This window comes from Drosophila ficusphila, unplaced genomic scaffold (assembly GCF_018152265.1).
Source record: "Drosophila ficusphila isolate 14025-0441.05 unplaced genomic scaffold, ASM1815226v1 contig_127, whole genome shotgun sequence".
Taxonomy (NCBI): domain Eukaryota; kingdom Metazoa; phylum Arthropoda; class Insecta; order Diptera; family Drosophilidae; genus Drosophila; species Drosophila ficusphila.
This window is the reverse complement of record NW_025064016.1, coordinates 736,015-750,264: the sequence shown is the minus strand read 5'-3', so window position 1 is coordinate 750,264 and position 14,250 is coordinate 736,015. Positions and strand designations below refer to the sequence as shown.

At 40.3% G+C, this 14,250-nt stretch overlaps 1 protein-coding gene and 1 long non-coding RNA gene across 2 annotated transcripts in view; both read left to right on the top strand.

Annotated features, from left to right (window-relative positions):
• The window catches only part of LOC108092614, a 43,480-nt gene extending 34,355 nt beyond the window's left edge, over window positions 1-9,125 (top strand). Inside the window, exons 2-3 of the long non-coding RNA XR_001771438.1 lie at window positions 8,595-8,957; window positions 9,009-9,125. This is a non-coding gene — a long non-coding RNA (uncharacterized LOC108092614). The remainder of the gene's footprint in view (window positions 1-8,594; window positions 8,958-9,008) is intronic.
• A 2,692-nt stretch (window positions 9,126-11,817) lies between these two features.
• LOC108092618 (E3 ubiquitin-protein ligase NRDP1) lies at window positions 11,818-13,600 on the top strand. The gene is made up of 3 exons (XM_017192256.2): window positions 11,818-11,931; window positions 11,985-12,390; window positions 12,772-13,600. The coding sequence occupies exons 2-3, from the start codon at window positions 12,022-12,024 to the stop codon at window positions 13,399-13,401; spliced, it is 999 nt and encodes a 332-aa protein (XP_017047745.2). The 5' UTR covers window positions 11,818-11,931; window positions 11,985-12,021; the 3' UTR covers window positions 13,402-13,600.
• Window positions 13,601-14,250: the final 650 nt, after the last annotated feature.

The following is a 14,250-nucleotide window of genomic DNA, read 5'->3' as shown; positions in this document are numbered from 1 at the left end:
GAACTTCCCTTGTCCTTCGATGAACTGGGTTGTCGAGAAAAAGGAAAAACCATTCCACAGGAATTTCAAGGCCATGGTTGCAGTATACATTGCAGAAAATTGTTTTACATGTTTTTCCATATACATGCGTTTTAATTATTTTTAAAACAAATAACTTATCCCTAACCTACCTTCATACTTTCTATAAATAATAAAGACATTTGGTAAGCAAATAAGGAGAGAATATAAAAGTGCATTAGGGAGTGACGAAAAACGAATCTCATACCGCATTATTTGAAACATTTTCTAGTGCTAATACAACAATTTCAAAACTAATTTATCTATTGAAACTAAAGAAAAAAAAACATCCATAGTACAAGTCCCAGATTCGCAGATCTCCGCGTGGCAGGTTCAAGCTTCACTAAGACTGGGGAATCACCTGCCCGGGGGCGACATCCTGACAGCGGAGCTGAGACAAAACTCTTTTAGCCTTTCCACATTTGCCTAAGTTATTTGACTTTCTCCGGGTGCCTCACAAAGGCCCCGAGCAGCAAAAGGCCAAAAATATGTGGGAGTTGGGGCGACATTTGCCTGCCCTTTTCCTGGTGCCTTGTTGCCAAAACATTGGATTCTGGTTTGTGCCATTGTCATGCCCGTTGGTTCCCACTCCAGGACCAAGGAGCCACCGTGTGCAGCTGGGGGCCCGGGAGCGTGTCAGAGTTTGCATTAGAGCCTGACATGCCTGCAGGGAGAATGGCAGGAACACTCCGGAAAAATCAAACTTATAATCTTGAAAGTCACCAAATAAATCCCATTTTTCAAGTTAAAATAAAATTTAAAAAAATGAATTTTAATAGATTATAATAATATAATAATTATAAGCTCATTGTCGTTTTCATGTAATGAAATATATTTTATTACTGTTAAGATTTTGATTAAATGTATCCCATTAAAATGTAATAATGTTTATAAATGTTTCAGTTGAAATGAGGAATGAAATGGAAAACAATTTCAGACTACCATTTTTTTTAAGTTGTTTGCAAAAAAACCTATAACTCAATATGAGCTATTGGGTAAAAGATATCTCATTTAATTCCTCATCCATATTCCTTTGAACTTAATTTCGGAGATAAAAAATTGTAATTTTTTTGCTAGTGCAAGTCAGACAAGTATGTAAAGGCCATTGATGTGTGCTGGTTGTTGTCTCGCCTTGATTGAGTTTTATGCACAGTTTACTCCCCCTTTTCTGCCCCGTTCCGGAGTGTCGCTTAATAGCCAGCGGGCTAAGCACACGTGCTGTACATCCTTAATTTGGCTGACGAGCTGGGGGCCACGAATCCGGTTCCAGCTTCAGGATCAGCTTCAGTTCCCAGCTAACTGGTTGCCCCACATTTTTAGCCAGTTTTAAAGCAAACAACTGTCGTCTGTCTATGTGTGTGTGTGTGTGTGAGTGTGAGTGTGTGCAACTTAAACTTGGCCAAGTGCTCGGGAGCGGATTTGAAGTGGAATCCTGGAGGGGCAGCCCACTTATGCGTACTTGGGCGGCATCATGGCTCATTGTTGTCTGCTCTCTGTTCGGTATTCACCTTTATTTGCACTGCGATTTATTTATTCAAAAGCACAACAATTTCCCCAAATCTCTTTTTTCTATATAAAGAATATATATATTGGTGTGTTTATTTATTTATCTGGCTTTTAGCTAAACTTCGAGTCGCGTCGAGTCGAGTCGAGTCTGGTCTTTTGTGCCAAGTTCCATTTCAATGGGCTCAGCCCGAACTCGAGTCGTTCTATCGGGCCATTCATGCTCCGTCTGGCATAATTTCCCTGGTCTTTCACTCCTGACTTGCCAGCTTTTCCTCCTCGGTTGGACACGAGTGCAAGTCATTGCTTCTTCCATTTGACGTCATTATAATTCGGGCGGCAAACACACTAGATGGGAGGGTATATAATATTTAGATAATACCAACGTTTCTGTGCTGCAGGAGGACTAACTTAAAATGTGATTGAAAACATGGACGAAAGGTGGCCGAAAAAGCAGTGCATATTTTATTCAGCCGAAGCCTTTCCTCTTGCCGGATAATCGATATTTTTAGTCTGTCAGGCCAGGGTGCCTCTCCACTTTTCTCCACTTTCGTCGCTAAGCTTTAGCAACACTTTCAAGTCGGCTTCAATTACACAGCCTTGGCAGCTAAAACCTTTCCAGCTGGAAAGGCGAATAAGTGCTTTTCTATTTGCCAACGTCTTTTGTGCAAATTCTCGGCGCTTATGCAAAAGTGAAAGACGTCGCCCATTATGCAAGGTAATCGAAGCGCAAAGACCGTGTTCCTGGCTCACAATATTCTACTTTTTCCCTTCGCTGTCATTGAATTGGATAGACTTCTATCGAGAGGCCAGAACTCCCTCTGCTGGTCATTTAAGGCATCGAAAAATAAAGAGCTAACCAAATTAGCTATGCGACACCCACCATATTTTGGCCCTAACTTACTGGCCCCTGAAATTAGGCCACAAAAATTATGATTACGATGTGTTCATTGTTTTTATGCGGCGCGCTTTTCTGCTTCCGGCAATTTTCCAAATATCCCACATACTCGAATGTTTCATCGCAGACACACGTGTAACATGTACTTGCCAAGTGCTTACAAATCGTCTTGGTCTTGCTCCTTATATACCCTACATTTTGGGGGAATACCATTGGATGGAACTCCCCAAGTTTAACGAAACCAAATACAGAAAACATCATACCAAATTTGAAAACGCAAAATAACAGAACTTGATAATGGTTTGCCGCATTCCTTTGAATACTCCCACGTGTTATTATACCAGACAAAAAATTATAAAAAACATTGTTGATGTGCCATCTTTCATTTTACTGATTTTTATCATTGTTCCTAATTTATGTTTTTTAAAAGATTTCATAAAGAGTATCAACCAATCTCTTTAAATTCACACAAACATTTCCACATGTTGTTTTTGTCTTTTGGCACTCGACTTTTGTTTACATTTCGTACTGCTAATCACATGCAAATCCTTTTAAGTCGCAATGACTTTGTGACTTGAGCGCATAATAAGCTCATTTGTAATGGAAATAAGTACACACCTACATAGGCATCTTCCGCTGTATGTGTGTGTGTTTGTGTGTGTGTGTGTGGCTTTGCGGGAGTGTGAGTCTGTTTGTGTTTGAAATAGCTGCAGGATATTTGGCAGAAAACCTTTTTTGCGACTCTGTTGTTGGCATTCACGGGAAGGATGTGTGAGTGCGGAGTTTCTGGCTTTTATTTATGCGCTCTTATGTGCGTTTGCAATGTGTGCGTATGTGAGAGTGAGTGTGCCTCCTACTCACACACTCACATCCAGAATGAGGTATAAAAATATGAATCTAATGTTCATTTTATACGCGTAATTTACGCTGCGAGGCATTTTAAGTGAGACCGCGCGAGCTTCATTTGCACTCGGAAACTTATGAAACTCCTGCCGAAGGACTTGTGGGAATAATGTTTACGGCTGCTTGGCATTCTAATTGCATATGCTTTAGCCTTGCGGATTCTCCGACTTAAAGAGTCCTTACCTGCAGGTCAAAACAGGGCTTAAGCCGTAGAATATGCGGCCAATTAAGTTTTAAATGTGTATTCATACGTTGACACTAAAACATATTTCATTATTTATTTATTCCTCTGAACATTAGAAATGATAATTTAATTTAATTGCTATTACCTGCGTGGTGCGGTAAACGTAATAAACGCCCAAAGCTATACGACTCTTAATTTGAAATATATGATTTATTTGCCATCGCCCAAATCCTTTCACACAGTCAACCACATATGTTTGAACTCGCCAATTTGCTACGCTCTCGAAATGCCAGCTAATTTATTAGCAATGCCCGAAGGCAGCACCTTTAAAATGTTGTAATAAATGTCACACACGCCATGACTGCCAGCCCAGAAAGTTATGGCCACGCATTTGTCACACGCGTTTCGCTGCGGCCAAAAAAGTTGAAAAAAAAAAAATTACCCGGAGAGCAATCCGGAGCGAGGTGAAGGAACACAAATAAATACGATAAATAAAAATATTTTTAATTAAAATTCCAAATAAAAGAAAGCTTACGGTTGAGCAAGCACAAGAATAACAGAGAAGTAATTCTGAAAAATAATATCGTTTTTGTTTCGCCAGAAGAAAATCGGAATTAAGGTATAAATAAATAAATGAGAAGGTAACGGATATCAGATTTATAAAATCATTTATAGTGCGTTTACAAAAATTAACACGTGACACTTAAAATTGTTTTGCAAATATACATGCTATGGTACATTTTTTCAATCAATTTAAAAATGCTTACATGCATATCTGACTATAGCAAAAATCTGTTATTTTAATAAAGCCTTAAACACATTTTTTTTGTTGGGAACATAAATGAATCAAAATTCCGTTCAAACGGCAAATTAAAATGGAATGCGCGAGCGAGGCCAAGCTGCCAATTATAAACAAGTGAAATTTATGGTCCAAATTTATTTGTTTTCGTTTTCACGTTCTTGTTTTGTGCGAATTTAAATGAGCAGCAATTTCTCCAGCACGTTCTGTTCCATTGGCTGAGTTTTTGGGGTGGCTTAAACGAAGGGAAAAATGGAAAAATTGCTGCCCGTTTTTCTTCGATTGTTGCAGCAGCTGTTGCACTCTGGGCGCTGATTATATAGTTTTCGCTTCGATCTCGGACCGTTGTCATAAAAGTCAATCCTAATCCGGCCAGCCTTGACCCTTTTTATTTCCGCACCCAGCTCGCATCCTGATCCTTTCACACATATGTGCGCCGGGCCGAATACAACTTAATCGCAGCATTTTCATAAAATTTTATTGAATTTAAAAACGAAGCCCAGCTACTTGGGCAAATATCATTTATTTTATTGTTCAATTCCGGCGTAACGTATTTCTCTGCAACATGTCCTTTTTTTACAGGACTCGACCAGGATGTGCCATCGTTTGTGTGTGTGTGTGTGTGTGTAAGTCCTGCTTTGATTTCCCGGCCGTCTGCTGCTTGCGAATGGCAGCTGGGCCATAAGAACCATGGCCCAGCTGCCCCTCCCACTTTTCCTTCTGGACTCGATGTCCGTATCCTTCGCTCTGTTTGTGGCACTTTGGCCCATTCGTAATGAATGTTTATTGCACCGGACATGTACATGTTTTTGCTCTCTGTGCACCCGGCCAACTCCTGCCACATCCTATCTCCTTCCTCCCGGCTGCCTTTGTGTTTTTCTAGTCGTTTCTGGTCAACAAGACTGCGTAATTGCTTTTGGTTTCTCCTCCATGTCCGGGTATTGTTGTCTTAACGATTCTCCAATGAGGAGTACGTCTTGGGGAGCCCACTTAGGGCCAACAATTTGTGCGACAACATCTCGGCAGATCTCCGGAGCGATTATGTTTCCTCCGTCAAAATAAGTACATGTTTACCTTTATCCAGCAGATTGCATCGGATTGTAAATTGCCTGTAGGTTAGGATAAGATTTGGAGATAAATAGCAGATTCCTTTTCTATTAAAATTTTAATAGTTTTGATTCAACTTTTTATAAGTAATTATTTTGTGCCTAAATTTATGTAAATTAATAATTATTTTTACATTTTTAAAACACTGCTGTATGTTTATTGATGTGTCTTTTTTACCCAAATTTTAAACAGATTTATCTTCTACAGCGGTCATTATTGACATATTACAACAAGTGCCCAACAACTATCGAGAAAGGCAAACATGTGTAACATTTTAATAATCATAAAAGCAAACTCGCAGATCCAAAGTGCCAACAAAAACGCCCACAACACAATCTAGTTAAATAAGAATAAACGTTGCCACATATTAAAAAGCCAAGCTAACTTAAGGTTCGTCGATAAGGACAACCGTCGGGAAGGACGATTTCCCGACTCCTTGGTTAGAAGTAAGAAGTAAGTCATTGTTATGCATGACGCCAACTGCGAACTGCGAACTGCGAAAGGAAAAGCCAAGTCGAGGGTTCTGATTTCCATAAACAGCAACAACAAGTGCCCGACTCCAGTCTGCTGGCAAGAGGAAAAATATTAAAGATTCTCGAAACCATAATCTTATTGACGTGATAGGATTACACTTTGCTAAGTGAATTAATAAAGTATGCGGCTCCGAGGAGAAAGAAGAAAGGAGGGAGGGAGAAAGTGTGGCCAACTACTTAGGGCGAACCCACTCAATATGATATGCACACAATATTATGGTCGAAAAACGGTCGAACGGGCCAAAAGCAGCAGTATGATAGGTTCGGATCTGGAACGTGGCCTGATTCTTGACAAGGGATGAGCGCGAAAACTTTTGTAGCTTTCAACTTTCTCGGCCAAGTTGCCTACTCAACGTTATTAACATAATTTATCACGACGGCGACACCAGCGTCCAATAAGGTAACACTTTTGTTCGCCTCCTCGAAGTTTGTCCGCTAAACTTTTTTCGCCCAACATATTCATTACATAATCATTATGGCCAGGAGAATTTCTTTTCTGTCAACGATTTTATTAGCCGCCACCGCTCAAGACCAATCGCTCGGCGAAATAATTATGTCGTCAGAGCAATGATTAATCATTGTTCGATTTGCCTGCCGAAACCTCTCCAGACCTCCGATTCGAATTGCCTTTTTTTGCAAAAAGCAAAAAAAAAAAAAAGGAGGGAAAATAAATTGGCATTTATTGTGATGACTTGCTGTGTCGTCGGTTGGGAAGCGGGCCGCAATTTTGACGACTATACATCAAAATGTCCAACAGTTGGCGAGGTCCTGCTGATTGGGCCCCAGGGAGCACTTAATTCTGTCGGATTTGATTTTTGTTGCGGTGATATTTTGGCACAGGGAAATGAAGTTTGATTTGATGCGGATACATTTTAATGGAGCTGCCTATTGGGGCTTAGAAGTCCATTAAATGGAATTTAGCTTTGGCTTAGCAAAAACCAAAAAATGAAAATATTTTCGTTGACAATTAAAATGCAGTGTATTATTATCGTAAAGAGGCGGCCAAAATTGTATTTAAAGTAACAATAATTAAAGCTTTTAATCTCTTGATATTAAAACTGTTATTTGGTTCAAATATGCATTGTTTTTGGTTTTTTTTTTGCCATTCGGAATTTGGTAAAACTTTCGGGATTGCAATTCCACAACTTTTACTGAGTTAACCTGATAACATTTATATCAAACTACTTATTGAGATTTAAGTTTTTTTCGGGAACTTTTCCGATTAATTCGGAATTCAAGCCGCAGTGACCTTGACAAAGGGCTTAGAATTAATGTCGCAGACATTCCAAAGCATTTGCTTGAAATTCGAAAACTTTTCGGCCCAACCAAGTTGGGAGTGTCCTGGCCAACTTCCTCGAGCTACTGGCCATTAAAAAGTTGTGTACTCTCATTTCAATTGCTGGATTCAGCGAAGTTGCTAGGAAAATTATAAACTATGTGCAAATTTGAACTTGACAGAGCGGCAAAAAGGGACACAAAGTGTTGCAAGTGTTGCACGCCAAGTCCAATATAAGATTCCAGCCAGAAAGTTGGTCGTTTCAATTGCCATTATTTATTTCTGCAGTTGCCAATAAATGCAAATTGCCTGCCAATTATATGGCTTGTGAAGTGGGGAGTTTGTGGCGTGAATGTTTCCTGGCTTAAAGCCTTTTGACTTTCGGACAAAAAACCATACAACAAAAATAAAACGCAAGGATTGCTAAAAAAATAATTTGTTTCTCGTTCATTGTGCTTTGTTGTCACCAGCTCGTAATTAATGCAAATTAGATATGGACCTGCGACGAAATGAGTTTTTCATCAAGTCTAACAACTTAATTAGCTCATAAAAATGACGCCCCCAAGCTGTTAACCCGCCTCCCCAAAAAATTCAACGTGTTTCTGCGTGTTGCGGCCACTTAAGCGCGGCACAGATTGCCAATGTTGGGAACCCCCATATCTCCGTGCTCCCCAGACTCGGATCCCCGCAATTCCGGTTCCGGAAATGCCGCTCGTCGTCGCAGGTCGTAGGTCACGGCGTAGGCGCAAAGCTAATTAGTATTAAGTGCTCTTGCCGCACTTGAGGCCGTTCCCTCGACGGGCATTCCATTCCTGCCCCCAAATGTTGTGGTTGTTGCTCCACGGGTTTTGTTGTCGCCTCGGGTGTGGCAAAAAATATTTTTGTGTGTGCGGTCAGTTGTTAAATTCCAGCAAAACGTTCTCGGCAAACATTTTTGAAGCTTTATGAGCAGGCTGCCGAAGGCGACGCACGAATGCCCTCACGGCACATCAATTATCAAGTTGAATTCATAACGTAACATACATATTTGTCCTAACTGAATACTTTATAATTTATAAAATCCATTTGGGGGAGCATGGTTTTACCAACCAAAAATCCATATAAATATCGAGGTGAAAATATGTAAATGTGAGTGTCGGTGAGTTTAAATTTATCGCTGAATATTTTTTCATTTCGTAACTTGGAATGGTAAGTTTATAAATAAAAATGATTAGTATTTTTAACAATTATCCTTATTTATTTTGTACTATAAATATTACTAAATATTATTTTCTGTGTATAATTTTCTCCGGCCTGCAGCAAATTAAGTAAGAAATTCTCTATTCCCTTTCCAGATTCCTGAAAGTCAGAAAAGGCCATTGCCATTGGCAATGTCCTACAAGCGATTTAGTACCGCTTGAGCGGACAATGGAGTCGAAGCCAAGTCCGCGATGAATTTGGCTGTTTTGCCTAATTTGTGCCACACTCCTGTCAGGACTGCTATGATGATGATGATTATGGCGATGAAAGCTGCAGGGTCAGCAGGTCATTTGAAAAAGAAATGTTTGATGCCTTTGTTTATGGACCTGACACACTTTGGGCTGCTCAGTCTTGATTTTATTCCGATTTTTAGTGAACATTTTAATTTAAAGTTTAAAGTTAAATGTGATTACAACATATTTAAAGTTCTTTTGTGTTGGCCATCCTACCGCAATTGTGTAAGTGATTAGTACAATTAAAAAGTTATCACTCATTTCTTCACCCACCAGCTGCTTTTTACCCACCGTTTTCAAACTACCCCCCACCGAACATCCTTTTGGCATCCTGTGGAGTTGCCACGCCCTCTTCCTGTCACTGCCTCAAGCACTTAGGAAGCACGTAGTCACTTTACTTTAGTTCAACTCATTTCCGCCGCTCACATGACTTTATGCAATAACATCCAAATAAAATTATCTTATCAGCCAGTGAAGCATCCTGCGTGTCCTGCGCGTGTGGAGTGTGGGCTAATTTTATTGCATAAAACTTGTGCTTATTGCGTACCCCCGCCCAACTCCCCTTGCCACACAACGAAAAATTGCACGTTCCGGTCATACAAAGCGAACGTGACCGCTTGACCATCTCGCAGGGCCAAGAGATCGGGCCGAAACACTCTGCTCCTGGCCCGGTGACGATGTCCTGCGACATGTCCCATTTCCATGTAATGGACATGGCTTAAGGCCACGGGCATCGTCCGATGGCCAAAAGCTGAATTACAGTAATTCATGGTAATTTTTTATATCTTTCGACGTGAAGAGCAGTCGCAATTTGCTTGTTGCTCTAGGAAATTGACCGCTACGTTGGATTATAAATTAGAAACAAATGCTCAATAAACAAGACTGCCCGAATAATCTTAGAATAATATAATATAACCTCTAAATATTCAACTCTATTTACTTAAAACTTTTCCTTGTAACACTTTCTATAAGATCTGTTAATAATAATTTAAGTTATTTCCTTTATTCAAGCACTGGTTAAACAATCTGGAATATGTTCTTGTTGAACTAATCAACAATCTTGGCATCTTCAGACAAGGTTGTGACTTCAGCACAGAAAGCTTTGCCTTCTTCATTAATGATCATCCTCGAGGCAAAGGGAATGTGGTGGCAGGAAGCTGACGACCTGAACACAATGTGGCACGTATTTCCGTTGCAATGAAATGACAACGACGGAAGAACAGCAAATATAAATGTAAATAAACATTGTGTGGCAAGCATTTGTGGCTCGTTACATACCATACCAACACAGGAGCACTCACGTAATGACTGTTTACACGTTGCTAACCTTATTAGTCGAGTATCGTGCATAAATCCACTTAGGGAAACTAGAGATGGTTTATCCTTTGTAGATCTAAAAGCAGAAAAAAAAGAAGGTTGACTCAAAAGCGTACTACCATTCCAGAGAAAAAAAATTCATACATTTATTATAGTAAACAAAATAAAACAAGATCATATTTTCTTTTTCGGTATATCGATTAGAGAAATTTTTGATTTTGTTTTGCTGTGTATGTTTGTGTGTGTTGAGCTTTATCTGTGTTTAACTTATTAAATTAGCCTGCTTGAGTGCTTCGATTTGTGTGTGGTTGATTGTCACTTTGCTGTATGGTTTTTATCGGAGCCAAGTCAAATGAAAATCGTTGATTATATGCTAATGCGCTTCATCAGTTCAGAAATATGAAATATTGGCATTGTGTTTTAGAAAGCCTATAAACAGACCAGCAGAACTCCTATAAATTTCGTTATTCTCAGCAAAATGAGATACATTAAACCATACTTCGCATCAGATGGAGAAATAAATGCAATAAATACTGCTGAATTTTAATTTTCGGTATAATGTCGTAGTCAGTCAGCTTGAGAGGCAAATGAAAAAGTATAAAGGGAAATTATGGGAAACTGAAATGCCTAAACGGGCATTCAGAGAAAACTTAAAAGCTAGCTCCGACTGACAGTTGCATTTGGAGATAAGCAACCGAAAGTTTTGGTTTTGGCCACTTCCAATGCATGGCAAACTAAAATTGCAATCCAACGAAAAGGCTTCGATGCAGTAAAGTTGTCACACAAAATGCAAAAGGGCAGACAAAGGCGAATGCCACTCTAAGGAAAAACATGAAATTTAATATCCAAGCGGATGGCGCATCCCAATGAAATTTAAAACCGAATTTCCATCCACACATTGTCCCATTCATACGTATATAGTACGTACGTACTCGAGTTTTGCATCCAGCGTTTGCATAGACCAGTTGATATAGTGTAAATATTTTGACATGGCAATATGTTGTCACAATCATGAATGTGTGTTCGCTCGTTCGTTCTCTGACGAGTGTTTGTTCGAAATTCAGCCATTGTCGAGCTGAAGATGGAAAGTTTATTTGTTTGCCCATGTACAAGAATTTGCTGTTAATTTGTTAAAATCTCACTTTATAAATAAAATTCAGCTTCTGGCTTTGTTTTTTGTCTAAGCGAGGTACGTGGTCGCCAAAGATACGTTGGCCGGCATCATTCCGGGTTGTCGTACCATAAGTTTTCCAATTTGCATAACTTCCGCAGCAGTTGGGACTATAAATATGCAAAGGGTTTTACGACCGCACTATATGCAAGTGCCTCAAGAAAACGCTTTCTCGGCCCCAAAAACCTCCCAAGGGGGCTGAAATGGGTGGATGGATGGCTCCCAGTTTTCTGTTTGTTGTTTAGTTGGTTTCAGTTGCGCTTGAATTGAAATTTGAGTGTACCAAATTGTAGGAGGCGCAATGCAAACTGTTTGCATAACAGATGAGCCTAAAGCCTTACACTTTTTGGATTAACAAAAATATATAAAAACCCACAAAGCAATGAACATTAGGTAGATGGAGAATTTAAATACATGTGTTCTATATTGAAAAAAATTCACACTAGTTTAAAGTCATACTCAAATACAAAAGTATCTTTTAGTTAAAAAAAATATTTTTAGTGGTATGATTAAATTAAATTTAGTTCAAAGTTATTTGGTTGAGCTTATTCAATAAATGGAAAATTGGTAATAAATTTAAAACTAAGTTGGCTCATAATCAAATGTCATCCCTGACACTGCTCAACCCCGATGTTTGAAAGACATTTGGATTGAAAAATTAGAAAAATCGATTATTTCGGTTAAGTATTTAAGTATATAGCAAACTCATTGGTAAGCGAATAAAATAAAAACTGAAATCCCAAATTACATCCCGATACCGTCAGATACAGCAACCTTGCTTTCGAAATCAAATCTTTCGACATGGGCTTCGATCTCAACAGTGTTGTGGGCCATGTGGACGAGGAGCTAATATGTCCCATTTGCACGGATGTCCTGGAGGAGCCGGTGCAATCGTCCCAGTGCGAGCACGCCTACTGTCGCGTTTGCATCAACAAGTGGTTGCTGCACAAACAGACTTGCCCCGTCGACCGACTGGACCTCCTAACTGTCCACTTGGTGCCGGTGTCACGGCTCATGCGCAACATGCTCTCGCGGCTGAAGATCAAGTGCCTGTTCGCGCAGGACGGCTGCGAGCAACTGCTGTCCCTCGAGGAGTTCCGCGGCCACGTGGCCGAGTGCGAGCACAATCCCAAGGTGGTCGTCGCCTGCAACAAGGGATGTGGAATGAAGGTAAGTCGTGTAGGGATTGCATTAAAACACTTAAAAACAACTAAGGATTACATTTAAAAATTAGGAAAAGAATTTGAATAAATAAGTTGTATTTTAAGGCACACTGTAATATTAAACAAAATTTTAATCTCGGATTTGTAGGAAAAAAAAGTACATAAAATCCGTTGTGAAATCTTTGTTTTTTTTTTGGAATAAGAGTATTATTATTTATTTATTTCTCCTTTACATTTTATTATGATATTATATATACAAACGTTTTAAAGTAAACAAACTTACAACACAAATAAATACTCATTTTCCATTGATGTATTCATGGTTTGCCTCTGTGACCCATCTTTACCCCTTAATTTTGATACCTTTTATTCCATTTCTCCCTTGAAGGTACCCAAGGATGAGCTGGCGCACCACAACTGCATGTTCGACCTGCGCGAGTTGGTGCAACAGCAGGTGAAGGAGATCGCCGAGCTGAAGGAGAAGCAGTCCAGCCAGGAGCTGCGCATCCAGAGCCAGCGCCGCGAGTTGGAGCTGCTGCAGTACTACATCGCAGCCCTGCGATCCACAAACCCCGTGCTGCGCAACATTGGCGAGCAGCTGGATCGCTTCTCGCTGATGCAGTGGGGCAACGGACTGCCACTGGCCACGGTTCGCACGTGGGGCAGCTTGATCTCCACGCCGGACACTCCGATGCACGTGATGGTAAGGGATATCCTGCGATCCTGCGGCTGCCCGCTGCACATGCTCAACCAGATGGTGGACCGCTGCCACGAGGATCGCTGGCCCGAGGGTCTCACCACCTTGGATGTCCGTCGGGAGAACCACCATCGACTGGGCCAATACGTGACCCGTTTGCTGCCGCCGTTGGCCAATGGAAAACCCTGCTTGGTCCTGCTGGCGGGTGATAATACCCACATGCCGGAGAATCTACGCCCAGCTCTCGGTTTGGTTATGATCTTCGTGGACGGCGTGGATGAAATGCTGCAGGAGCCACTGCCGGATATAGAATTTTCATAATCCACACCCTTTACTTTTGTATCTAAATTCATTTTGGCAACACAACACAAAAACTACATTGGCTTTGCGTTTCCCATATTCTTCTTTCGAAAACGTAGTTATGGCCATGTTGTTATTACTGTCTTAAATTACACGATCTAAATAAGTAATCCCCCCTAACTTTGTCCACAGAAAAAAATATATTGCGGTGGGAAAAATATATTATTTATTTCTAAAAATACGTTTAATTCGATAGCTAGAATATTGGAACTATAATACCCCAATTTATTTCACAGATTAGCCTTTTTTTAAGTGCAGCGGCACTCAGAGTGTAAAGTTGTCGTTGGATTTGACAGTTATTCTTCTCGGCAATTACGCGGCAATTATAAGAGCTCAGTGAACACTCGGGCGTATGCGTAATGCTCCAGCGAAATTAAATAAACGCGTAAGCTGCGATTGAGGTTGCTCCTCTGAACGGTCGAATGGGTGGGTTGTGGTAGGTGGGTGCATCAAGTAAAACTTATAATGGAAATGGTAAAAGTTTGCCCGAGCTCGGTTCGCGGCAGTTGGCGACACCATTTGGAAAACTTTTACAAATTGTACAAAATTTAATTTCCCCGGCTGAGATAAATTTTCGTGGCTATTACGATTTTAGCTGGCAATTGAAAACAAGATCTCAGATCAAATGAAAATTAATGGACTGCGAAAAGCATATTTCAAAGCCAGGAAGTTGACCATGTCGCCCTGCGCAAATATTGACCAATGAATGTGTGTACGGGATCTCAATGAAGTATACACCGAATTAGTGTCAAATCAAACACGACTCTTTGAACTAATTAAATGGCCTGGCAAACACAAAGGGCATGTACG